Source organism: Oncorhynchus nerka, linkage group LG22 (assembly GCF_034236695.1).
Source record: "Oncorhynchus nerka isolate Pitt River linkage group LG22, Oner_Uvic_2.0, whole genome shotgun sequence".
Taxonomy (NCBI): Eukaryota; Metazoa; Chordata; class Actinopteri; order Salmoniformes; family Salmonidae; genus Oncorhynchus; species Oncorhynchus nerka.
Window position 1 is genome coordinate 76,233,418 of NC_088417.1, and position 26,335 is coordinate 76,259,752.

The 26,335-nt window shown below is 43.0% G+C and overlaps 2 protein-coding genes across 3 annotated transcripts in view; one reads left to right on the plus strand and one right to left on the minus strand.

Annotated features, from left to right (window-relative positions):
• The first annotated feature begins 244 nt into the window (after window positions 1-244).
• glra4b (glycine receptor, alpha 4b) lies at window positions 245-11,111 on the plus strand. The gene is made up of 11 exons (XM_065006825.1): window positions 245-263; window positions 709-718; window positions 2,313-2,440; window positions 7,638-7,705; window positions 7,799-8,022; window positions 8,219-8,301; window positions 8,506-8,643; window positions 8,733-8,947; window positions 9,153-9,434; window positions 9,894-10,004; window positions 10,292-11,111. The coding sequence occupies exons 1-11, from the start codon at window positions 245-247 to the stop codon at window positions 10,559-10,561; spliced, it is 1,548 nt and encodes a 515-aa protein (XP_064862897.1). The 3' UTR covers window positions 10,562-11,111.
• A 4,463-nt stretch (window positions 11,112-15,574) lies between these two features.
• Window positions 15,575-26,335, minus strand: part of LOC115105760 (dystrophin-related protein 2-like) — a 28,751-nt gene continuing 17,990 nt past the window's right edge. The window contains exons 5-24 of one of the 2 annotated variants that reach the window (XM_029628111.2): window positions 25,616-25,724; window positions 25,177-25,439; window positions 24,723-24,869; window positions 24,431-24,509; window positions 24,229-24,289; window positions 23,785-23,846; window positions 23,620-23,694; window positions 23,293-23,512; window positions 22,028-22,113; window positions 21,768-21,925; window positions 20,396-20,562; window positions 20,194-20,299; window positions 19,961-20,097; window positions 19,781-19,846; window positions 17,483-17,530; window positions 17,226-17,357; window positions 16,785-17,019; window positions 16,542-16,665; window positions 16,332-16,430; window positions 15,575-16,132 (exon numbers count right to left, since the gene is read on the minus strand). In XM_029628111.2, the coding sequence (XP_029483971.1) occupies window positions 16,113-16,132; window positions 16,332-16,430; window positions 16,542-16,665; window positions 16,785-17,019; window positions 17,226-17,357; window positions 17,483-17,530; window positions 19,781-19,846; window positions 19,961-20,097; window positions 20,194-20,299; window positions 20,396-20,562; window positions 21,768-21,925; window positions 22,028-22,113; window positions 23,293-23,512; window positions 23,620-23,694; window positions 23,785-23,846; window positions 24,229-24,289; window positions 24,431-24,509; window positions 24,723-24,869; window positions 25,177-25,439; window positions 25,616-25,724 (2,394 nt within the window). In that variant the 3' untranslated portion in view covers window positions 15,575-16,112. Of the gene's footprint in view, window positions 16,133-16,331; window positions 16,431-16,541; window positions 16,666-16,784; window positions 17,020-17,225; window positions 17,358-17,482; window positions 17,531-19,780; window positions 19,847-19,960; window positions 20,098-20,193; window positions 20,306-20,395; window positions 20,563-21,767; window positions 21,926-22,027; window positions 22,114-23,292; window positions 23,513-23,619; window positions 23,695-23,784; window positions 23,847-24,228; window positions 24,290-24,430; window positions 24,510-24,722; window positions 24,870-25,176; window positions 25,440-25,615; window positions 25,725-26,335 lie in introns of both variants that reach the window. The other variant, XM_029628109.2, reaches the window with a different exon arrangement.

The following is a 26,335-nucleotide window of genomic DNA, read 5'->3' on the forward strand; positions in this document are numbered from 1 at the left end:
TACAGTTCATATAAGGAAATCAGTCAATTGAAATTCATTAAGCCCTAATCTATGGATTTCATATCACTGGGCAGGGATGCAGCCATTGGTGGACCTTGGAGGGCATAGGCCCATCCACTGGGGAGCCAGGCACAGCCAATCAGATGGAGTGTTTCCCCATAAAAGGGCTTTATTACAGACACAAATACTCCTGTGGTCTGTGATTGTGAGGCCGTTTGTACGTATTGCCAAATTCTCTAAAATGATGTTGGAGGGGGCTTATGGTAGAGAAATTAACATTAAATTCTCTAGAAACAGCTCTTGTTGACATTCCTTCAGTCAGCATGCCAATTGCACGCTCCCTTAACTTGAGATCTGTGGCATTGTGTTGTGTGGCAAAACTGCACATCTTAAAGTGGCAATTTATTGTCCCCCAGCACAAGGTGCACCTATGTAACGACCATGCTGTTTAATCAGCTTCTTGATATGCCACACCTATCATGGTCGATGGATTATCTTGGCAAAGGAGAAATGCTCACTAACAGGGATGTAAACAAATTTGTGCACAACATTTGAGAGAAATATGCGCATATGGAACATTTCTGGGATTTATTTTTTCAGCTCATGAAACATGGGACCAACACTACATGTTGCGTTTAAATTTGTTCAGTGAATATATATTTGGGGAATGTATGTCCATGTTCTCTGTTACTGTGTTTTTCTTTTTAGGTGAAAAAAGGTATTTAATAGAAAATGCCTTGACTGGATCCAAACTGTGTTCATGAAAGTCTAAAGCCATCATAAGATAAAGTCTCAAAATATTGGAACTTTAAAAGACTCACTGACTAAAAAATGTATAAAAAAGAGGTCTCAGATGCTGCTGTCTCTTTAAATATTTCTGCTGTAATTCCTGGAGCATGCATTTGGCTATGAAAAAGACATAAAGCTTGTGGGTCTTCAACACAAAAAAATCACATGGCAAAACTTCCCCAGACCTTGAATTATAGACCAGCATCATCTTGGATGTTACACCTGCAGAGAGCCGGAGGCTCAGAGGGCTCAATATGGATTTGTCTGGGTAGAGGAGCAACACCATGTTTCTCAGCCTAGATTCACAGACTCTTCACTGAGTTATATGCCTCTAAACATTTCTTCATCCATTTGTATTTTATTTCATACATAGAGCTGTAAGCAGAGAATGCTTTCACTAGTCCTGTGGATGGTATGGGTCTCCTCGGTCTGCTTTCTACAATGCAGGTAAGATACATAATTGTCTTGCCTTTTGGCTTAGTAAGTACTTATTGTTTTATTATAGCCTGTGGTTGTTTGAGTAAAACTAAAAGGAGACTAAGAAAAATGAAAATGTTGTTTCAATGTGCATTTGTGTAAACTGAAGGAATAGAGATCATCTACTTTTGAAGTGAGAAGTTGTTCCATGGGGAATGTACAATGTTTTCCCAATTATATGAAAATCACAGAAATTAAATCATTTTTTTCACCTTGAAAGGTTCATATGTTCTACAAGATATATTTTTTAAATGTGCCTAAAAATAATACATGTATAATAGATATTAAATTGATTTTGATGAGCTAATCATGTTGATCATCATACATTGCATTTTGTAAAATAATTACCAATAACTGTAGGATATTTATTTGGACTGTATACTAAAAGGTGTAGTTATTCCTCCAAATTTTGAAGACTTTTACCCTGTATTAAATATTTATTCATAAACAACTCTACATTTAGCTTAACAAATGTATACGATTCTGCTGTTAGTCTAATGCATTGGGACTGGACCGTGGAAGTCCTACACTTAGTAGGATCATCTATGAAAGAAAACCGCTGATAGAGGGAGCAAGGTGATTTGGAATGTTGGGAAAGACACAGTGGAGAGATGATTTTGTCCAGGGATTAGATATAGTCTACATAAAGGAGAAAGCTACATGACCTGTGTGTTTACTAAAATCAATATAAATGATCACACCAACTCAAATACCATCTCTTAATTGTAATACATGAATATTCCAATTTTATTACAAAAAATAGTCACTACATTACTGCTTGTGGCTGATTACAAAGAAATAGTAATTACAGAAAGCATATATCGTCCCTACCATTCTTATTCCCGCCTTATATTTTCAAAGAAATATGTTTTTGCAGCATATCACTTGTTGAGCAGAGTATGTAACTCTTCACCTTTTATGAATCAAATTCTTTCTATCACATCCATTTATTATGACTGTCTGAAACTGTAGTTGCCCATCAGTTCCAGATAATACTACTCCTGACATTCCTTTCACAGTTTGCTCCTCTTCCTCCCCTCTGGCAGGCCTGGGTCCTGTAAGGAGATGAAGCTACCTAGCAGGGTAGGGAAGGCCCCTTCCCCATCTGACTTTCTGGATAAACTCATGGGAAGGACATCTGGGTATGACGCCCGCATTAGACCCAACTTCAAAGGTATAATGCAGTACATTGTAGATTATAAAACAATACATATACAGTTATACACATTATGATACAGTACAGTAAAGCCTAAACAGGTGGCTGTAGTACAGTAGCTTTAAATAATATATTTAAGATACAATTGGATATAAATCTGAAAGATTTCCACTTTCATATTATAATTATTATTTATTTTGAAACTTAAAGCCGGAATTACTCAGAGCATTTGTTTTTGGTTAGAAAAGTGTAATTTTGCGTGTATGTTAACCCACAGACCTTGGGCTCTAATAAATCTGTGTCGCAGAAGTTCAGCCTTACAGTGTGATTGAAATGTAAAGGCAATATTCCCGCTTTAGCGGAGACTGCATTCACAGTATATGCTGCATGTCAGCTCAATCGTAAATTACCTTAAAATGTTATCTCGGGATCAGAATGAATAGTGCCCCTTTAGTCTGTTTCTCCACAGCCAGCGAAGCCAGCAGATTCCCTCTGACATAGTTCCTCTTTATTTCTCAAGGGTCAAATCTCATCATATATATTTTATACTTGCTGCACATCACTGAAATATGCCAGTGAATGCAATGCAAAGTAACTCCATGCTGATTGTCTATAAATACACAAATTTAATTAAAGTAGAATCAATAAATTATACCCTTTTAGGAAATGAGATTATGAAATATTTATGATGTCAGTAGTTGTGAGATGCAATGTACTAATGGGAGCATATTGGAAACGACAACCATTTTATCCTGTCTATTTGTGATTACTCAATCTAATACAAGACAGCTTGCCACATTATAAACTGTGTAAACACATCCACCGCTGTGAAGTCAATCATCTCTAAAATGAAAGGCCACCACCTTCTCCCTACATCCCTACTCAAAACCTGCTCATCAAGCCTGCTTATGTTTCTCATCACCCTGATCAACAAGTCCCTGCTGACCGGAGAGGCACAGTACCACCAATCTTCAAAACAGCTGTAGTCACCCCGTTACTGAAGAAACCCAACCTTGACCAGCACATCCTATCCAACTACAGGCCCATCTCCAACCTCCCCTTCCTATCAAAAGTACTGGAGAACGTGGTTGCAAACCAACTTCAATCTCATCTGTCATCTAATCAGTTGTAAAAGTTTTTCCAATCGGACTTCTGGCCCTTGCACAGCACCGGAACAGCTCTGATTAAAGTTACCAATGACCTGCTGATGGCTGCTGATTCTGGATCTCCTAGCATCCTCCTCCTCTTAGATCTCAGTGCTGCTTTTGACTCTGTACACCACATCATCCTCCTGTGGCATCTCAGAGAACACACTGCTGTCTCTGGAACAGCTCTGAACTGGTTTTGCTCTGACCTCTTCCAATAGGTTATACCATCACTCTCCCAGACAGATGCATAGAAATTCATCAACGCCTTCTTCTCTCAGAATGACTACGGCAATGCGCTGTTTGGGGGCTTCCTAGCCAAATCACTACAGAGGATCCAACTAATCCAGAACAGTGCTGCCAGGGTCTTGACCAGGACCAAGAAGTCAGACCATATCACCCCGATCCTGGTCCAACTCCACTGACTACCGGTCAACTACAGGATTGACTTCAAAATGGTCATGCTTGTATTTAAAGCCCAGCGACCTCATCTCAATCAGCGAGCCACCTTGCACTCTCTGCTCCAGCCACTCCCTACTGCTTCAAGTCCTCAAGACACGTCTCCGAACTATGGGGGACCGACCCTTCTGGTTCCTTGCCCCTCGCCTATTGAATGCTCTCCCTGGCCATCTGAGAGTTGCACCATCACTCTGAACTTTTAAAACGGGCCTTAAAACCCACTTCTACAGACTGAATTTTTGATAGTCCTAGTCCCAATCTAAAATGTATTTAGCACCAATCACACTATTGCTGTTTTATCTGCCTTGATTCTAAATGCATGTTGTTTTTATTGTATATATACAGTATCAAAAATAAATCTAATCAAAAGCTTTATACAAATGTATTATTATTATACTGAACAAAAATATAAACGCAACAATTTCAACAATTTGATAGTTACAATTCATATAAGGAATTCAGTCAATTGAAATTAATGAATTAATTAGCCCCTAATCGATGGATTTCACATGACTGGGCAGGGGCACAGCCATAGGTGGGCCTGGGAGGGCATAGGCCCATTCACTTGGGAGCCAGGCCCACCCACTGGGGAGCCAGGCCCAGCCAATCAGAATGAGTTTTTCCCCCACAAAAGGGCTTTATTAACGACAGAAATACTCCTCAGTTTCATCAGCTGTCCGAGTGGCTGGTCTCAGACAGGATGTGGATGTCCTGGGCTGGCGTGGTTACACGTGGTCTGCGGTTGTGAGGCCAGTTGAACGTACTGCCAAATTCTCTAAAATGACATTGGAGGCAGCTTATGGTAGAGAAATGAACATTCAATTCTCAGGCAACAACTCTGGTGGACATTCCAACAGTCAGCATGCCAATTGCACGATTCCTTAAAACTTGAGATCTGTGGCATTGGGTTGTGTGACAAAACTGAACATTTTAGATATTTTTTATTTCACCTTAATTTAACCAGGTAAGCAAGTTGAGAACAAGTTCTCATTTACAACTGCGACCTGGCCAAGATAAAGCAAAGCAGTGTGACACTAACAACAACACAGAGTTACACATGAAATAAACAAGCGTACAGTCAATAACACAATAGAGAAAAAAAGAAAGTCTATATACAGTGTGTGCAAATGGCGTGAGGAGGTAAGGCAATAAATAGGCCATAGTAGCGAAGTAATAACAATTTAGCAAATTAACACTGGAGTGATAGATGAGCAGATGGTGATGTGCAAGTAGAAATACTGGTGTGCAAAAGAGCAGAAAAGTCAATAAAAACAATATGGGGATGAGGTAGGTAGATTGGGTGGGCTATTTACAGATGTGCTATTTACAGATGTGCTATGTACAGCTGCAGCGATCAGTCATCTGCTCAGATAGCTGATGTTTAAAGTTAGTGAGGGAAATATAAGTCTCCAGCTACAGCGAGTTTTGCAATTCGTTCCAGTCATTGGCAGCAGAGAACTGGAAGGAAAGGCTGCCAAATGAGGTGTTGCTTTACCTAGCATAGACTTATAGATGACCTGGAGCCAGTGGGTCTGGCGACGAATATTTAGCGAGGGCCAGCCGACTAGAGCATACAGGTTGCAGTGGTGGGTGGTATAAGGGGCTTTGGTGACAAAACGGATGGCACTGTGATAGATGGATAGCACTGCATCCAGTTTTCTGAGAAATCGAGGATCGGTAGGATAGTCAGTTTTACGAGGGCGGCGTCAGTGAAGGAGGCTTTGTTGCGAAATAGGAAGCCGATTCTAGATTTAATTTAGGATTGGAGATGTTTAATATGAGTCTGGAAGGAGAGTTTACAGTCTAGCCAGACACCTAGTTATGTGTAGTTGTCCACATATTCTAAGTCAGGACCGTCCAGAGTAGTGACGCTAGTCGGGCGGGCGGGTGCGGGCAGCGAACGGTTGAAAAGCATGCATTTGGTTTTACTAGCGTTTAAGAGCAGTTGGAGGCCACTGAAGGAGTATTGTATGGCATTGAAGCTTGTTTGGAGGTTAGTTAACACAGTGTCCAAAGAAGGGCTAGATGTATACAGAATGGTGTCGTCTGCATAGAGGTGGATCAGGGAATCACCCGCAAGAGCAACATTGTTGATATATACAGAGAAAAGAGTCGGCCCAAGAATTGAACCCTGTGGTACCCCCATAGAGAATGCCAGAGGTACTGACAACAGGCCCTCCGATTTGACACACTTAACGCTGTCTGAGAAATAGTTGGTGAACCAGGTGAGGCAGTCATTTGAGAAACCAAGGCTGTTGAGTCTGCCGATAAGAATACGGTGATTGACAGAGTCGAAAGCCCCGGCCAGGTCGATGAAGACAGCTGCACAGTACTGTCTTTTATCGATCGCGGTTATGATTTCTTTTAGTACCTTGAGCGTGGCTGAGGTGCACCTGTGACCAGCTCGAAAACCGGATTGCACAGCGGAGAAGGTACGGTGCGATTCGAAATGGTCAGTGATCTGTTTATTAATTTTGCTTTCGAAGACTTTAGAAAGGCAGGGCAGGATGGATATAGGCCTATAACAGTTTTGGTATAGAGTGTCACCTCCTTTGAAGAGGGGGATGACCGCGGCAGCTTTCCAATCTTTAGGGATCTCGGACGATACGAAAGAGAGGTTGAACAGATTGGTAATGGGGGTTGCAACAATGGCGGAGGATAATTTTTGAATGAGAGGGTCCAGATTGTCTAGCCCAGCTGATTTGTACGGGTCCAGGTTTTGCAGCTCTTTCAGAACATCTCCTATCTGGATTTGGGTGAAGGAGAAGCTGGGGAGGCTTGGACGAGTTGCTGTGGGGGGTGCAGCGCTGTTGGCCGGGGTTGTGGTAGCCAGGAGGAAAGCATGGCCAGACGTAGGGAAATGCTTATTGAAATGATCGATTATCGTGGATTTATTGGTGTTGACAGTGTTACCTGGCCTCAGTGCAGTGGGCAGCTGGGAGGAGGTGCTCTTATTCTCCATGGACTTTTTGGAGTTAGAGCTACAGGATGCAAATTTCTGTTTGAAATAGCTAGCCTTTGCTTTCCTCACTGACTGCGTGTATTGGTTCCTGTCTTCCCTGAAAAGTTGCATATCGCGGGGACTATTCGATGCTAGTGCAGTCCGTCACAGGTGGCCTTTTATTATCCCCAGGTTCTTGATATGCCACACCTGTCATGTGGATGGGTTATCATGGCAAATGAGAAATGCTCACTAACAGGGATGTAAACAAATTTGTGCACAAAATTAAGCTTTTTGTGCTTATGGAAAATGTCTGGGATATTTTATTTCAGCTCATGAAACATGGGGCCAACACTTTACATGTTGCGTTTATATTTTTGTTCAGTATATACAGTAAAATAGTTCTTATTCCATTGTGGGCTGGAATACAATATTATCCCGTCATTAAATAGACCTGACAATGTTTTCAGATACGTTTTTATTTGCCACAGATGCTCTGCCACAGATATTTTCCTTGAAATATGAATGAATGATGAATGAACATGTACTGTATGAGTAATGCATTTTACAGTACAGGTTAAGCAATGAAAAAATGGTCAGTTTCAGAAAATAGTATTGTGAAACACATGAAATTATAGCTAGTAGCTGTGTCTCATGGACTATTTTTCAGGTCCTCCTGTGAATGTCACCATCAACCTGTTCATCAACAGCTTTGGGTCCATCACAGAAACCACTATGGTGAGGGCTTTTTATTCTCATCCACCTTTCCTCCAAACAGCGGCTGTTCGCTCACTTTAATAGACTGTCTCTTTTCTACTATAACTACCATAGGACTATCGGCTTAATGTGTTTCTACGGCAACAATGGAATGACCCACGACTGGCCTATAAGGAGTACCCTGATGACTCTCTGGACCTGGATCCTTCCATGTTGGACTCCATCTGGAAACCTGACCTTTTCTTTGCCAATGAAAAAGGGGCAAACTTTCACGAAGTCACCACAGACAACAAACTGCTGCGGATATTCCAAAATGGGAATGTCCTCTACAGTATCAGGTGACCGGTGTCTCTAAAACAGTAGTGTCTCCTCATAATGATATATAAGAGTACAATTGTGTTATTTATAACATGTGATCAGTAACAATAATTATCAACGCTCAATTTGAGGCCACAAGTAATATTAGTGTACAAAGCTCCCCATACCTGTCTTCTATTCACCCTCTCACTATGTGCTTCTGGTTCTGTGAGTCAGGTTAACTCTGATCCTGTCCTGCCCTATGGATCTGATGAACTTCCCTATGGACATTCAGACATGCTCTATGCAGCTGGAAAGCTGTGAGTTTTCTATTACCTCTTTTTTATCCATTCTTTGCACTCGGCTAGTTTCACTTCCTGGTGCCTCTTTTTCCCCATTCTCTACACTTGACTAGACAGGCTTTTGATGTTGACAACTTTATAAATAAACTTGCCTCTCCCTCTGTAGCAGGCTAGATCATGAATAAAAGAAACCCGTGTTCTCCCTTCTCATCTGTGCTCTAGTTGGCTACACCATGAATGACCTGTGTTTCCAGTGGCTGGACATTGGCCCTGTGCAGGTGGCTGATGACCTGATGCTTCCTCAGTTTGTGTTGAAGGAGGAGAAAGACTTGGGCTACTGCACCAAACACTACAACACAGGTAGATTCTGGGTTCTCAATGGAATGTTATTGCCACAGTTTGCTTCATGACAATGTCTTCATCTCTAACCATCTGGCATCTGCTGGCAGGTAAATTCGCCTGCATCGAGGTAAAGTTCCACCTGGAGAGACAGATGGGTTACTACCTGATCCAGATGTACATCCCCAGCCTGCTAACCGTCATCCTCTCCTGGGTCTCCTTCTGGATCAACATGGATGCGGCCCCAGCTAGAGTGGGCCTTGGTATCACCACAGTGCTCACCATGACAACACAAAGCTCTGGGTCCAGGGCATCCTTGCCTAAGGTAAGAGAGGAAATGTTTGATATTTTATTTTGCTCAGGTGTTCTAGCTGGACAAGCTACATACATTCAATCAAAATTGATTTCAAAAGATGATTTAATTCAGAAAATGCCAGTTACCAGTTTTATACTTAATACCTAACCATTACAGGTTATTTCAGTTGTTTACCTGCATGTTGAAGTTCTAACACGTATTCATCTGTTTGTAGGTGTCTTATGTGAAGGCCATTGATATCTGGATGGCTGTGTGTCTTCTTTTTGTGTTTGCTGCACTGCTGGAGTATGCAGCAGTAAACTTTGTCTCACGGCAGCACAAAGAGTTCTTCAGACTGAGGAAAAAGATCAAAGAACAACAGCGGCAGAGAACTGTGAGTACGAGACCCTGTGCAGCCCACTTCCTGTGCAGCCCACTCCCTGTGCAGCCCACTCCCTCAGGCTGCTGTCACCTGCTATTCCCTCATTACCCTGTTATGCAGCAGCAACACAGTTCAGCTGGCTGTTGAATCATGCTGGGAGATCCACAGATCTGTTCTAAATTCAAGTCATTTTCTTCCTTCTTCTAGCCATTATTGCTCTACTCAACAGCTTGGCTTTCCGTTTCACTTTGGGCCTCAACATAAACAAGTAACCCAAAAGAGTGGTCTAAAAAAGACTTATCTGGAATTATTGAACTGACTTGTGGTAGTAGTTTGTCTGTAGCTCCACAGTTAGCCTTCCATTATATTACTTTTCCCTGACACCTCCATCTAGATCAGTTCCAGGGACCAGGTAGTCTACTGTTTTACCTAAGTCTCATCTTATTTTGAAACCTTTACACATTCAGTTGGTATTTCTCAGACTCTGTTAACATACTTGAATGTTATCAGTAATGTGTCACTGCATGTTGTTTAGATTGAATCACAGTATTCCCGTATGCCTGCTAAACCTCCATGTTGCTCTGGCTCTATCAGCAGGGAAGTGGAACTGGTGAGAGCAACAAAGTGAAAGGTAACAACGTACCAGGCAACAACACCTGCCAGGGGACCTTGTCTGGCCCTCAGCAGTGCAGTGTCTGTGCCAGGGTAAAAACTCCTACTTTTCTCACATTGACTGGAGTCTAGTTTAATGGGGATAGTCCACTGTTTGTTCACTTAGAAAAACAAAATGGTAGATCTCACAGTGATGCGGTTGTCATCGCTATCTGTTTAATCTCTCTCATGTGAAATGTATTCATCACAAAATCCAAGTCCTTTTTTACTTTGCCACACTTGAATAATTATAATACTGTATGTGGCAAGAAATGTGGAGAAAATGTTTCAGGTTGAGGGTGACAGACATATTTGACCCTTTTCCTTTTGTTCTTTCCTAGGAGCAGGAACTGGCAGAGCAGAGTCAGGCCTATTTTCTCCATAGTTATGGAGCAGCAGAAGATGCACCACCAGAGATGGACGCCCCAATCTTTCAGGCCTTACCTCCGGGGTTTCCACTGTATGACATCCGCAGGCGGTTTGTAGATCGGGCAAAAAGGATCGACACTATATCCAGGGCTGTGTTCCCTCTGAGTTTCCTTTGCTTCAATGTTTTCTATTGGCTCACGTACAAAGTGCTAAGGAATGAAGCCATCCGAGCTACTCTGTGACAAACCAACATCTGTGGACTGAATTATAGCACTAGAATCTAGTCTTCCACAGAACACTTTGAGACAGTGTTAGAGATCCATCAGCTGTGCCAATGGATAAATAACTGACTGCATGTCCAGTTCCATTCATTTTTTTATGAAAGTAAGCAAACTTGATGTCTCTTCGAAGTGTCATCCTTAAGTTTTTTTTACAATTCCAATGGAACGCACTAATGGCATATAAGCCTTCTTGCACTATGGATACTTTCAATGTCACCCCCATGGAGGGCACAAGTCCAGATATTGAAGCAGGACTGCATGGGAAAATATATATTTTTTTGTATTTCAGAATTGTATTTATTTTGTACTCTTGTGGGATTGCCACATTACCGTATTGGAAAATCATAAACCCCTACAAATATATTGATTTCAACATATGGTACACTTTATGTAATTGTACATTATTGGTACAGAAGTGAATGCTGGACATATTGAATTGTCTAGTTAGGCAATGTCCTTGATTATCATACTGTGTCAAGTATTGACTTTGTCATCCTCAATTAAACAAATCAAAAAGCCAAATTAATGATTAGTGTGAAAATGAATGACTGCTGTTGTCACTGTCTCAGTGATGCTCCTAAACTTGTGTCCATTCTGAAAGAAAACATACATAAGAGGGGGAACGGAAGTTCAGGATACAGCGTACACCTTTAGGAGTATTAAATCCACAGCTAATCCATTACAAACACTGAATAATACATAGGGATTATCTAGTTTGTTTTCTGAGGAGTATTTAACAACTAGAACCTACATTCTGCTCACATTTGATAGTCAATTAGGGGGGCATCATCCAAAATTCACTACAGATCTAAATAAATTGTGTTGGTCACATACACATGGTTAGCAGATGTTAATGCGAGTGTAGCGAAATGCTTGTGCTTCTAGTTCCGACAATGCAGTAATATCTAACAATTTCACAACAACTACTACCTTTTACACACAAGTGTAAAGGAATGAATAAGAATATGTACATATAAATATATGGATGAGCGATGGCCGAACGGCATAGGCAAGCTGCAGTAGATGGTATAGAGGACAGTATATACATATGAGATGAGTAATGTAGGGTATGTAACCATTATATAAAGTGGCATTGCTTAAAGTGACTAGTGATACATTTATTACATTCAACTTTTAATTATTAAAGTGGCTAGAGATTTGAGTAAGTATGTTGGCTGTTTAACAGTCTGATGGCCTTGAGATAGAAGCTGTTTTTCAGTCTCTCGGTCCCAGCTTTGATGCACCTGTATTGACCTCGCCTTCTGGATGATGTTATGGGGTGAACAGGCAGTGGCTCGGGTTGTTGTCCTTGATTATCTTTTTTGCCTTCCTGTGACATCGGGTGGTGTAAGTGTCCTGGAGGGCAGGTAGTTTTCCCCCGGTGATGCGTTGTGCAGCCCTCACTACCCTCTGGAGAGCCTTGCGGTTGTGGGCGGAGAAGTTGCCATACCAGGCGGTGATACAGCCCGACAGGATGCTCTTGATTGTGCATCTGTAAAAGTTTGTGAATGTTTTTGGTGACAAGCCAAATTTCTTCAGCCTCCTGAGGTTGAAGAGGCGCTGTTGTGCCTTCACCACGCTATGTGTGGGTGGACCATTTGTTTGTCCGTGATGTGTACGCTGAGGAACTTAAAACTTTCCACCTTCTCCACTACTGTCACGTCTGTGGATAGGGGGCGTGCTCCATCTGCTGTTTCCTGAAGTCCACAATCATCTCCTTTGTTTTGTTGATGTTGAGTGTGAGATTATTTTTCTGACATCATACTCCGAGGGCCATCACCTCCTCCTTCCTTGATGATTGAGTTGGAGGTGTGCATGGCCCGCAGTCATGGGTGAACAGGGAGTACAGGAAAGGGCTGAGAGCGCACCCTTGTGGAGCCCCAGTGTTGAGGATCAGCGGGGTGGAGATGTTTCCTACCCTCACCACCTGGGGTCGTCCCATCAGAAAGTCCAGGACCCAGTTGCACATGGCAGGGTCGAGACCCAGGGTCTCAAGCTTAATGACGAGTTTGGAGGGTACTATGGTGTTAAATGCTGAGCTGTAGTCGATGAACAGCATTCTTACATAGGTATTCCTCTTGTCCAGATGGGTTAGGGCAGTGTGATTGCTTTGTGTGGCCCTATTGGGGCGGTAAGCAAATTGGAGTGGGTCTAGGGTGTCAGGTAGGGTGGAGGTGATATGATCCTTGATTAATCTCTCAAAGCACTTCATGATGACGGAAGTGAGTGCTACGGGGCAATAGTCATTTAGCTCAGTTACCGTAGCTTTCTTGGGAAGAGGAACAATTGTGGCCCTCTTGAAGCATGTGGGAACAGCAGACTGGGATTGATTGAATATGTCTGTAAACTCACCAGCCAGCTGGTCTGCGCATGCTCCAAGGACGCGGCTAGGGATGCCATCTGGACCGGCAGCTTTGCGAGGATTAACACGTTTAAATGTTTTACTCATGTTGGCTGCGGTGAAGAAGAGCCCGCAGGTTTTGATAGCGGGCTGTGTTGGTGGCAGTGTATTGTCCTCAAGGCGAGCAAAGAAGTTTAGTTTGTCTGGGAGCAAGACATCGGGGTCCGCGACAGGGTTTGTTTTCTTTTTGTAGTCTGTCACGGCCCCTCCTCTGCAGTGCAGGGGCGGTTCCTCCTGCAGGCAGAAGATGGTCCTTAGTGATTGGAGTCACCTGGGCTCAGGGTATTTAAATGGCTTCACTAATCACTCTTGTCTCTCTCTCTCTGCTCCTCCAGGTATGATCCTGTTTTGTTTGTTCCTTTGTAGTTTTGCAGAGTTTTCACTCAGTCATTCACACACACAGATTCACACATCCCTGCACTTTACATACACCTTACATTATGATACTGTCACACCTCATTCCGTTTTCTTTGTTTAAAGTTAATAGTTTTGGTTTACAATAAAGAACCGTTTTGATTGGCCTATACCTGTTGTTCGTCTCCCCTCATTTTTGCCACAGGCTATGAGCAGACCTGTGACAAGTCCGTGATTGACTGTAGACGCTGCCACATACCTATCGTGTCTGACACTTTGAATTGTGACTACTTTGTCTCTATACTGATGCTTAGCTTGTTTAATTGCCTTGCGGAGGGAATAGCTACACTGTTTGTTTTCGGTCATGTTTCCGGTTGCCTTTCCCTGATTAAAAGCAGTGGTTCGCGCTTTAAGTTTTGCGTGAATGCTGCCATCAAACCACAGTTTCTGGTTGGGGAAGGTTTTAGTCGCCGTGGGTACAACATCACCGATGCACTTGCTAATAAACTCACTCACCAAATACATCAATGTCGTTTGACGCTATCCGGAACACATCCCATTCCACGTAAGCGAAGCAATCTTGAAGTGTGAAATCAGATTGGTCGGATCAGCGTTGAACAGACCTGAGCACGGGCATTTCCTGTTTTAGTTTCTGTCTATAGGCTGGGAGCAACAAAATGGAGTCGTGGTCAGATTTGCCAAAAGGAGGGCATTATCATGTGTAACTGCATGTGTCAGACAATTCAGGATCACTTGTCTGACCGGTTCCAATGTTTCAACGTATACTAGAGGTTTATTATCAAGTGACAACAGTAAATACAGTACAAGTTCAGGTACAGTTAGAATATATATTAAGTGGCCCAAGAAAAGAGAAAGTTTAAAACTGGATGACCTGGCCCTGAGAGTAAGAAAAAGGATAGCGATTAGGTAAAAAAAAAAAAATTTCACAGATTGCTGCAAATAGATTCAAATCAACGTCTATAAGAAGCTAAATTGTCTTAGTGTCCATCTCATTAACACCACCCTCTGCTTCGTGCCTACGTTTTACAATTAGGCTACCAATAGACGCAAAGGTTTGCTGGCTCTCAAAACTGAGGAGAACTATTACCTTCCTCTTCTTGTCTCCTCCCAGTTCAAAGTGTTTGCATCGCTTGATGGGCACCATTCTCTTTTGTCGACAGTTGGGCTCCACACACTCCAGCCTCAACACAATCTTCTTTGTAGTTTTACCCTGCAGAACAAATCACAAGGGTTCAAGCATGCAACATAAAAATATGGAAATGATTAATGTGCCGACTTGGGTAGACATGGTAACTAAAACAGGCAATTTGCAAACAAGTCCCATCTTTAGAAGGGAAGACTAGGGTAACAGTGCATTTGTAAAATATTTCGCCATTGTGATTCTTGCAAACCTTCTTCCTGAAAATAGGCTTTGTCTGGCCACCACAACCAGATTGTTTTCGGTTGTATCTCCTTTTGCCTAAAATACATTGTTACCTGATTAACGCATGCGGAGGTAGACACCACGCATAAATACATGTGAATGTTCAAGCAGACAGAGACTGGGAAGTAACGACACATGGCAGCTCTGCTTCTAGCGCCTACGTTTAAAAAGTTACAAAGCATTTCGCTACAACCGCAATAACTTCTGCTAAATATGTGTATGTGACCAATACAATGTGATTTTGAACGTTAAACTCCGTGGCAAACTTACCCTGTGCATACAGAGAATCCTTGCCCTACTTGTACTGGGTAACTTTGTGAGTTTTATGTTTTTTTTTACATTTCTTGCAGTAAGTCCTGCGGGTCTTCGGTACGTTTACCTAGATACAACATAAACACGAGTAAATGACTGTAGCAAAGATATAGTTAAGACTTCCTCTCCACTGAAGCCTGTATCACATTGCTTCAATAATTTCAATAACGTTTTCCTAAATTCTCCTAACCTGCTACGAAAAGGTCACTTCGGTATAGTGACGTGAAAATTGTGCCATCCTGTCGATTAAGTCCATTTAACAGAAGAGAATATCCTTGCATGGAAAGTACTGATAAGTGATTTGTATGGCTGTTCCCTCTGTGGGCCTACATTGTGACAATGAAATATAACTTTTTCATATATTTAAACTATTACTGAGAGACAGAATATTGAATACTGACATGAATAACTGCATGTGGAAATGTACTTTTGTGCAAAATAATTAAACGGTTAGAGAGAAACATTGAATTATGAATTTATTCATTCTTGAAAATGTAAAAAAATATCAACATCATGAAATATTACACATAGACAAAGATGGGCCTGACACCATAAAACAACACATTTCCATCCAGGGGTACATTTGGCCACTGGACATCCATAATGTACACTTATTTTGTAAAACGTATTCATTATCAGCCTGTTTGTTCATTTCAATGTGTATTAAGCTGGATAAAACACACATGGATCTCAGTTGTGATATGTGCTTGATCATAGTCGGCGGCAGCGTAGCCTAGTGGTTAGAGCGTTGGACTAATAACCGGAAGGTTGCGAGTTCAAACCCCCGAGCTGACAAGGTACAAATCTGTCGTTCTGCCCCTGAACAGGCAGTTAACCCACTGTTCCTAGGCCGTCATTGAAAATAAGAATTTGTTCTTAACTGACTTGCCTGGTTAAATAAAGGTAAAATTAAAATTAAATAGTGAGAGGAATCTTGAAGGCTATCCGTTAACGATGGGTGTTGTTAGGTTCACAGTCTGGTCTCTGGAATGGCAAACAAGTCAAAAAGGTGATGCAACACCTATGGGGCCAAAAAGAAAAAGAACAGACATTTAAATGTACTAAGTGTACTAAGTACTAGAGAATATCCAGAGACGGTCAAAGAAGGCTGGCATACTTTTGAGATATTTTTCTGATGTAATAAGGATTATGCAGTGGGGATATCCCATTGATCATAACCTGGCACAAAGGCTGCATTCTTATCACCCCTTTGAACTTACCGTTCTCTCTGGTCTCTAAGGGGAAGACGTTCTTCAGTTGCTCTATGACCCGTTGAAGGTGATCGGCTGTAACACCCTGCTCTGGCTCCAAGGCAGGCCCTGATTACACATAGGGAAAACAAAGGCATGAGGGCTCCCTTTTAGACAAGCCCCTAATGGCAACATGTCTTTGATAGTTAATCCTCATATCAAACTAGCGTAGTATGTTACCTGGAGGTTCTGTGTTGGAGGCTCCTGAGCTTAGCTGTCTCCCCAGCTGGTCTCTTCGTGACACAGGAGAGTACACAGATGATGGTGTTCCAGTCGATACATTGTCCTCTGAACCCTCTCTGTTCTGTTGGACTCACAAAACATATGCTAAAATCACAAGGAAATAAAAGGATGCACTTTCATGTGGACAGGACTGTGCATTCGAGGCATCCCCCTATTTGCTAACCTCTTGCTGAGACTCACCTGTTGTAGAATCTCCCTGAGCCGGTGAAGCTGGGACTCTAGCTCCTTGTTGTGGTCCTCCAGGATCTGCATGCGGGTTTCCAGCCTGCCCCTATGGTGCTTCAGGCCTTTGGCCTCAGCCAGCAAGGCCCGGTCCTGGTAGTCCTCCTGGTCCACAGAGCCCTCCCTCAGGTGTGGACATGCCTGGGCCTCAGCGTGCTGCCACTTCAGACGTCGGTACTCCCCCTGGAGCACCCTGGGGGAAATTACACCTTTGTGACCCCAGGCACTCATTTGTGTTTTTATGTTTTCATCTATGCTCTTATGGCAGATCAGAGGTAAACTAATGATGATTGGATATGATTCGATACCCTGATGGCAGAAATATTTTGATTTGGATGTGATTGGACTGACCTCACCACTCATGAAATGATAAGGACATGAGCGTTAGTGACCTCTCACCTGTTCTCATTCTCCAGCATGGCCAGTGTCCTCTGCAGCTCATCCTGGGTCTCACAGCCTGTATAACCCAGGTAATGATGACAGGAGGCCAGGGAGTCCTGCTCCAGACGGTCAAGATACTGATCCTCATCCCTGGACATTAACAGAGGGAAGGACAGAATGAACTATGCGGACATGTATGAAAGATCATGTAATGTTCATCTTGGACACAGTCTCATTTTGTATCATTAAGTAAGAGCTTTATATGATAAACTTACAAGCTCTCATTGAAGAAGGAGCAGTTCTGGTCCTCCATGTCAGCGAGTCTTGAACAGAAGCAGACAGTAAAAACATACAGTACCAGTCAAAAGTTTGGACACCTACTCATTCAAGGGTTTTTCTTTTTTTAAACTTCTTTCTACATTGTAGAATAATAGTGAAGACAACAACACTATGAAATAACACATATGGAATCATGTAGTAACCCCAAAAATGTTTTTTTTTTCATTCTAAATATATTTTAGATATTTGATTCTTCAAAGTAGCCACCCTTTGCCTTGATGACAGCTTTGCACACTCTTGGCATTCTCTCAACCAGATTCACGAGGTAGTCTCCTGGAATGCATTTCAATTAACAGGTGTGCCTTGTTAAAAGTTCATTTGTGGAATTTATTTCCTTCTTAATGTGTTTTAGCCAATCAGTTATGTTGTGACAAGGTAGGGGGAGGTATACAGAAGAGAGCCCTATTTGGCAAAAGACCAAGTTCATATTATGGCAAGAACAGCTCAAATAGACAAAGAGAAATGACAGTCCATCATTACTTTAAGACATGAAGATCAGTCAATCCAGAAAATGTCAAGAACTTTGAAAGTTTCTTAAAGTGCAGTCGCAAAAACCATCAAGCAATATGATGAAACTGACTCTGAGGACCGCCACAGGAAAGGAAGACCCCGAGTTACCTCTGCTATAGAGGATAAGTTCATTAGAGTTAACTGCACCTCAGATTAAAGCCCAAATAAATGCTTCACAGAATTCAAGTAGCAAACAAATCTCAACATCAACTGTTCAGAGGAGACTGCGTGAATTAGGCCTTCATGCTCGAATTGCTGCAAAGAAACCACTACTAAAGGACACCAATCATAAGAAGAGACTTGCTTAGGCCAAGAAACACGAGCAATGGACATTAGACCGGTGGAAATCCATTATTTGGTCTGATGAGTCAAAATGTGAGATTTTTGGTTCCAACCGACATGTCTTTGTGAGATGCGGAGTAGGTGAACGGATGATCTCCGCATGTGTGGTTCCCACCGTGAAGCATGGAGGAGGAGGTGTGATGGTGCTTTGCTGGTGACACTGTCAGTGATTTATTTAGAATTCAAGGCACACTTAACCAGCATGGCTACCACAGCATTCTGTAGCGATATACCATCCCATCTGATTGCGTTTAGTGGGACTATCATTTGTTTTTCCACAGGACAATGACCCAAAACACACCTCCAGGCTGTGTAAGGGCTATTTGACCAAGGAGAGTGGTGGAGTGCTGCATCAGATGACCTGGCCTCCACAATCGACCCGATCTAAATTGAGATGGTTTGGGATGAGTGTGACCGCAGACTGAAGGAAAAGCAGCTAACGAGTGCGGGAACTCCTTCAAGACTGTTGGAAAAGCATTCCAGGTGAAGCTGGTTGAGATAATGCCAAGAGTGTGCAAAGCTGTCATCAAGGCAAAGGGTGGCTACTTAGAATCTCAAATATAAAATATGTGTTATTTCATAGTTTTGATGTCTTCACTATTATTCCACAATGTAGAAAATAGTAAAAGTATAGAAAACCTTTTAACGAGTAGGTGTTTCCAAACTTTTGACTGGTACTGTAATTCACTGTGAGGTAAATGGAATGTGTATCATAGGAGGGAATTCCCAGAAGTAAAAATGCAGCAGTCTAAACATTACAAGGGGGAACAACTGTTGCTCCTAAATCAGGCTTCTGTGCTTTTCTGTAGACACTTTCCTTGGCAGAATTACATTTCTGTGTTTTCTTCACTTTTTGCTTTCATTTCTTATAAACATGATCTTGCAGAGAAAGAGGACACGCCAGACTAACTGTTTTAATATGATTAAGCCGAAATAAGGAAGTCACGCCACTCCACCATACTCATTAGTGGCATCATGTTCATCTGTGTGGAGAAGATTATTTCAGAGAAAAGGCACATCGTGAGCAGTGCTGCTGAGGGCCGACTGTAGGGACAGATAAAGACTGCATGCATGGATAGTGAACAGATGAAAATTAAGAAGTAAACACAGCGGTGCCGGGGAACACGTAGTGTTCAGCAGGCGGCTGATCTCAGACCAGCTGTTACAAATATAGGCTGCAGGAGTTATTGCCTGAGAAACTGGATTATAAGGTTCTGTGGACACTGCTAACCTTCAGCGTGCTCAACTCCTGGCCCTAGTGCTGGTAGGCTTCAGGCCCACTTTTCTGACTCAGCCTGACCCAACACCCCCAGGGTGAAGTCCACCCAGCTAATGGGCAGCAGCAGGTGGCTGATACTATATTAGGATTTCTTGACTCATACCTGCAAGCATAGTGCTCAATCCTGGAGTGTGTGTCCGAGTGGAGAAGCCTCGGGGACGAGCTGGGCCTAAAGGAAGCACAGAGATGTCAATCAAAGTCAGGCGTCAATCTGTGCTCACAGTCTCCGGATGTGCCATCACATAAGACCTCCCAGGCTTTAGAACTAATTCTGTGGACTCACGTCTCCTCACTCCCTGACCTCAAGACAGACTGTACAGGCAGGTAACCCCTCTGGGGATGCTTGCTGAAGTACTGCTTTGATCTGAACTTGTTCTTCAGTGTTTTGGCAAAATCACGCATCCTCTCCCCTGAAGTGGTCTGTCAGAGATCAGAAAATAATGTACATTGCAATTCCATGGGAATATTCTTGTAGCCATGCTTGGGTGTAGTATGGCATAATAAAATGAGTCTTACTGGGGTGTAATACTCCATGATGGGGTAAATTAAAGCCTTGGCCTTGGTAGTACGCCCGGACAGGAAGCAGCTCTGACAAATGTCCACATTAAACTGCTTGAGGCTTCTGTATCTGGGGGGAAATGAGTTAAAAAGCCTCAATATAATTGACATTCTCTATATGGTTGAAATGGTGTTCCCCTGTCGAGGCCCTATGGTTCACCTGAAGCCTTTGATGGGACACTGTTTGCAGATGGAGCACTTGGCCTGGTGTTGGGCGTTCTCTGCCTGGACCACTCGCTGCAGCACGGGCAGCCACACAATGGACTGGGGCTCCAGGCTCATCCACTCCAGGAAGTGGGACAACTGGATGGTGGTCTTCCCAGGAGCCTGCAGCCACACGGTGGGGAGGAGAAGAGGACCATGAGACCACCAGAGATCCCGAAGGCAGGGCCTGTGCTCTCTGGCACCCTGAGGGCAGCTGGTCCCCTTCAGAGACTGACTAAGTAGAGCTGTAGCAAATTACTGGCGCTTCACAGTCATTCATTGCCAGAAATAATTAATGACATTGATGATAAGAAATGTTAAAGAAAAGCCTCATGAGTCACTAATGTTCATTACTGGACTAAATTCTCATTAAAAAGGGTTTGAAAGGCACTCCATGTTACATTTCTTGAGGGCCTTGATGAGAGAAATTGCATAATTAAATTGTCATTGCCGTTTGGGTTCCAGTGGTGTGCTCTAATCCAGCTGTGGAGCCTGATAAAGCCTGTCTACTATAGTAGCATCCCGATGCCACTGGAGTGAAGGACTGCTGAGTATCTATCATGGGGACATACCAGAGGACAAATCACATATTTACTACACAAACAGACATGCATGTGGACATACAAATATACACAACGTACACAAATACACCAGTGTACACATATGTACCTCCGTAAAGCCCACACAAACAAGCTGACAGACAGCAAAAGGTCAGAGCGACAGAGCCTGTGGTAATTAGCCCTTTCAGATAAGTTAACACAGCCTGTTAAAATGCCATGACCCCTTTGACATAGTTGACTGTTTACTAATCTCACTCAGATATGTCAAGATGAAACAGAGGCAGCAGACATATGACTGGCTGATCTAAAAGAGTCTATCAGAGGCGTTGATGTCTCCGTATTTATCATGAATGTTTGACATGAGCTTTTAACATGATACAGTTTGAGTTAGCATAACTGTCATCATAGATGGTTAGTTGAATAGGGCTCACAGTGTTTAATCAGGCATATATATGCATCTCTCCACCATGGTCTCAGAGCTACTCAAAGACATATAAACAGCCTCAAGTCCTCTGTGATATTAGTCTGCTGCTCACATTATTTGTTATAGATTACACCTTAGAAAATGAATAAAGAATGTTCAAAATCCCCTTTGATAATCAACATCACATATCAAGATTGGAGATACTCTAATGACAAGTATCAGTTTTTAACACAGAATGGATTTTACTTAGTGTAATCTCACACAATAACAGGGAATTAGATGGGGAAAACCTTAGCTATACTTAACAGTAGTAGCTAGTTTGATCAATGTAAATCCTAGCTCACCATGCGAAAGCAGCTGGCCACGCTTGGCTCCACATTGCTCCCTCCAAAGGCAGCCACCTCTCCTAGCTGCCATGGAATCTGGATTATCTCCTGAAGCAGGGCATTGAGGTGCTGCTGGTCAGCACATCCACCAGGCCCAGACACCTGCCAGAACAGATCTGACATACCCTCTCCTCAGACAGGACATATAGGACACAACCTACACTTCTCTGTACGATTGATTGGAAATGCATCATATACAGTAACAAAGCACATCTTACATTTGCATTTCTCCTGAATCTCAGCATTGCATAGACACACCAGTCCTGTCTTGAAGGATAGGATTCTCAGCTGCCCATTACGGCCACTAGAGGGTGCAGAGAGAGAAAAAGAGGAAGTCTCAGTGTTTGACTGCCGCACAGTATGGAGTGAGGTGGATGTTTTTTCACAGTGGTATACATTCTTACTCAACAGAGTCAACTACCATCTAAGCATGAGATAATGCAGTAATACACCCTCACTATCTCTCTCCTTCTCACACACAAATGCACATGGTTAAATACCCACGCACATTCATAAGATATCCAGGTGTTACCCCCAGAGCACTATACTCACTCTTTTGGCCTTCAGCCGCTCAGCTGAAGTGCATATAAATGCATCTATATACACACACACACACACACACACACACACACACACACACACACACACACACACACACACACACACACACACACACACACACACAACACACACACACGTACGTACAGCTAACCTTGTGGGGGGACACAATTCAGTTACATTCAAAATCCTATTTTCCATAACCCTAACCCGTACTCTTACCTTAACCTTAACCCAAAGACCCAACCTTAACCCTAAACCAAACACTAGCTCCTAACCCTAATCCTAAAACCAACCCTAGCACCTAACCCTAATTCTAAGATTAATAACACTAACTCTAACCTTAACCCTAAACCCGCTAGAAATAGCATTTGACCTTGTGGGGACTAACAAAATGTCCCCAGTTGGTCAAATGTTTGTTTGTTTACTACTCTTGTGGGGACTTCTGATCCCCACAAGAAGTTAAACACGTCCACACAGTCTTCACACACACACATACAATCGCCCAGGGACAAATGCACGCTATCCAAAGAGCGTAAAGGCCGCAGTATAAAACACACACACACAAACTGAGCGCTGTCACGCATCATTGGATATTTATTTGATACTTGGTTGGTGATGTTGCCCTGGGGAATATTGTTCACTAAACTGAATGGCTAATCCAAGGAGCCCTGCTAAGAGTGATGTACTGTAGCTAAATTATCTAAGAGATAGAGAGAGCAACCCCTGATGTGGGACTGACCTAGGATGTCTCTTATAGGAAGAGAGGAAGATGCAGAGAGAGATGGAGGGAAAATATTTAAGGGAAAGAGTGGAGAGAGTGACATGTTATGGAATAGATAGAGATTGGGAATAGAAAGGCTAAAGGATAGACAAAAAGGGGAATAAACTGTAGAAAATTAAGAAGATGTTCCATTAGGCAGACCTGTCGTATACGTTGAGCAGCCAGTTGAGACACATGTCCACACAGAGCGGGATGTCGAGCAAGACGCCATGTTTCTCCTCCAGCTGCTCGTACAGGCTGGTCAGAGCATGGATGACCTCCAGGACATCCATAACCTCAACAGCGTCCGTCACGGGGTCATCATACCCCGACCCCAGGCCCTGGAAAACCGCTGCCGCACAGCCAAGGCTCAGCTTGTCCACTTTGGGTAGAGGGGAAAGGGAGAAGGGCGTTAGCTGTGACACTACTGCTGCGGTGATTGAGTGGGTAATTAATATGACAGGCCACTGGGCACAATAACACACTCACATCTCAAGGCCTGTTGTACACGTCGCAGCTTCATGGCTGTTCGGTAGGCAGAGAACCTGATATTGTTCAGATCAGCTGGGGAAAGATGGTAAATAATGGCACCTTTAGATCAACACCATAATAGGAAGCATCCTTGCAATCATATGGCGATCCTTTTCTTCTTACCAAGTGCCTGGTAGAGCTCTTTCATTTGTGGATGATCCCAACAAGTGGTCTGGGTTTGATGGCTGTAGCAAGAGAGAGTAACATGTAGAGAGACGTAGAGGGACAGGGGTCACAGTAAATATTGAGGTCACAGTAAACAAACTGGAACACGGGTCGCAAAAAGAAGGAAACTGTTGTGACATGCTACAGTGGTTCTTCCCTTAAAAGTTGCGGCCTTATTGCAGCACAGCTTGCGGAGTGCCGCATAATTATATGGCACGTTATTTGTCAGCTATTGTTGCCAGAATGACACAATTTACCCCAATCTGCCACCATCTACCACAAACGGTCACGGCATAAGCTCTAAACTTTTAAAGGAAGAACCACTGTATGCTGCTAGACTTGTATTTGTGCTGGAAGGCTGATATTTTTTCACACTGGTTTTGTGTTTTCATTTATGCTTACTTAATGTAGTATGGCACTTTGTTGGGCGATATGGCACGTTCCCATGGAATCTGCACTGAACCTAAAATGAAACAATGTAAATCAAGCAAGCACAACAATGTAGCATGGAAAATGTAACCAGAAGAGCAAGGGCACACAGCATGGCAAATGTAACCAGTGTTCTGAGGGGGTTCTCCAGCAGAGAGAGAGAGAAGCAGCTTACCAGAGAGGAAATGCTGGGACCTGGGCCCAAAGTCTCTGTGGGCATCCTGCAGATGCCTCAGCCTCTTCTCAGTGGACTCCTGCAACAGGGAAACACACACACTACAGCACACACATCTCTAAGCCTGCTACAGCACATTCCCAGGGACAGAGTAACATACTACACGTGATCTGACAACAAGAGGCTTTAGAAGAGTGATGGGAAAAATGAGACTGCTGGAGAACATTGCTGCAGGGGAAGATCAGGATTGTAGAATCTCATATAGGATTTTAGCCTCTCCCTGTTTTTGTACCTCCAGCAGTTTCCACCTGGTGTTGAGTTGCTGCAGACCCTGGGTGTTGTCCTCTGATAGGGGGACACTGGAGATGGTCAGCTGGTGGACTAGCTGGTTGACATGCTTCATGCCCTCCTGACCCTGAGTCAGCTCCTCCTGGAACAACTACAACATAGAGGCCATGCCAGTCACTAACACGGCAACCATTTGCCAATCATAACACAACATCCTGGTATGTAGGGTCTTTGACCAAATACGCTGTATCTGCTGGTAAAGCAATCTAGAATAAATTAAACTATATAATGTGCAGAGAATAGCTGCTAATTTAGTTATTTTATGCCTATGCACACGGATTAAGCATTTGGAGCATTTCAGCTCACTTTCAATGTTAGTCTAAGTAGTCACTATATAATGGAAAATAAAAATGGACCTTGGTAGTGGAAAACAAAAATGGTTGTATGTTGGTGATTACCTTGGTGGCATCGATGTGGTCCTGCAGTGAGTCAATGAGGAGGTCTCCTATGGGCCCCCAGGCCTCCTGCACCCCCTCAGCCTGCTCCATGTCCAGGCACAGCTCCCCCACAGCCCCCTGTAGCTCTGTGAGGCGCTCCAGAGTACACTGCACGTGTTTGTGGCGCTGAACACTGCGTGACATCACACTCTCCCACAGGTCTCCGGCCACTGCGGCCTGCCTCCACACCCAGCGACCGACACTCTGCTGTTGAGTACTCACGTCTACAGACAGGAGATGCAGAGTAAGAGAAAGGGCAGATCTCACTGGAGAGACAATGTCAAATCAGGATTCAGCTTATTATGAAATAAGCATTTTCTTTCTAACCGGGAACACATAACTAACTTCTTAACTTATTGGTCTGATAATTGGGTTTGCCATATCTTGTTGACTTCCCCACCTTTGCTGTCATCTGGATCCACAGTGGCACATTGTGACAGAAAGGCCTGAGCGGACTCCAACACCGAGTAAATAAAGGGTCCCCGAGACTTTAACTCCTCAACGAAAACCTAAAGAAGAGATCAACAGAACAGACATCCGTTCCATCGTCATTCCATCTGCTCTGGGTTAAGTGCTGCACATAGCAGCATAACAAGACTTAACGTTAATAAAACCACAAAACTGGAGTATGCACAAGACACTGGATATCTTGTTTTTTTCATCCTTGTAACTGAATTAGATAACAGACCTCTGTGGACTTGCAAATATAGCCAGGAGCAAACAAGAGAAGAAATATTCACAAGCTCAAGCTTCAGACTGAATCTGTGTTGATTTCCAATGACAATACATTCAGACTACATCATAATGTGGGTTGAAGTACTCTCTCTCTATTTAGAATTTCACTTGGACTACATTTCATACATTGCATGTGTTGGGAATTTGCGATTCATGACAACAGACAGACGTCAAAGACTGTAGAGATGATTTTGCACAGGCATATAAAGATCATCAAAACCATTCCCATAAACAATGGCTTAATGTGAAATAACTGTACAAGGACATTTTTATGCTCATATTTTATTTATATGGCACATGTGTATTGTGTACATATCCTGCAAAAAAAATTGACAATAAAAGTATAACAAATAAAATGTTCACCACTGTTCAAAAGTTTGGGGTC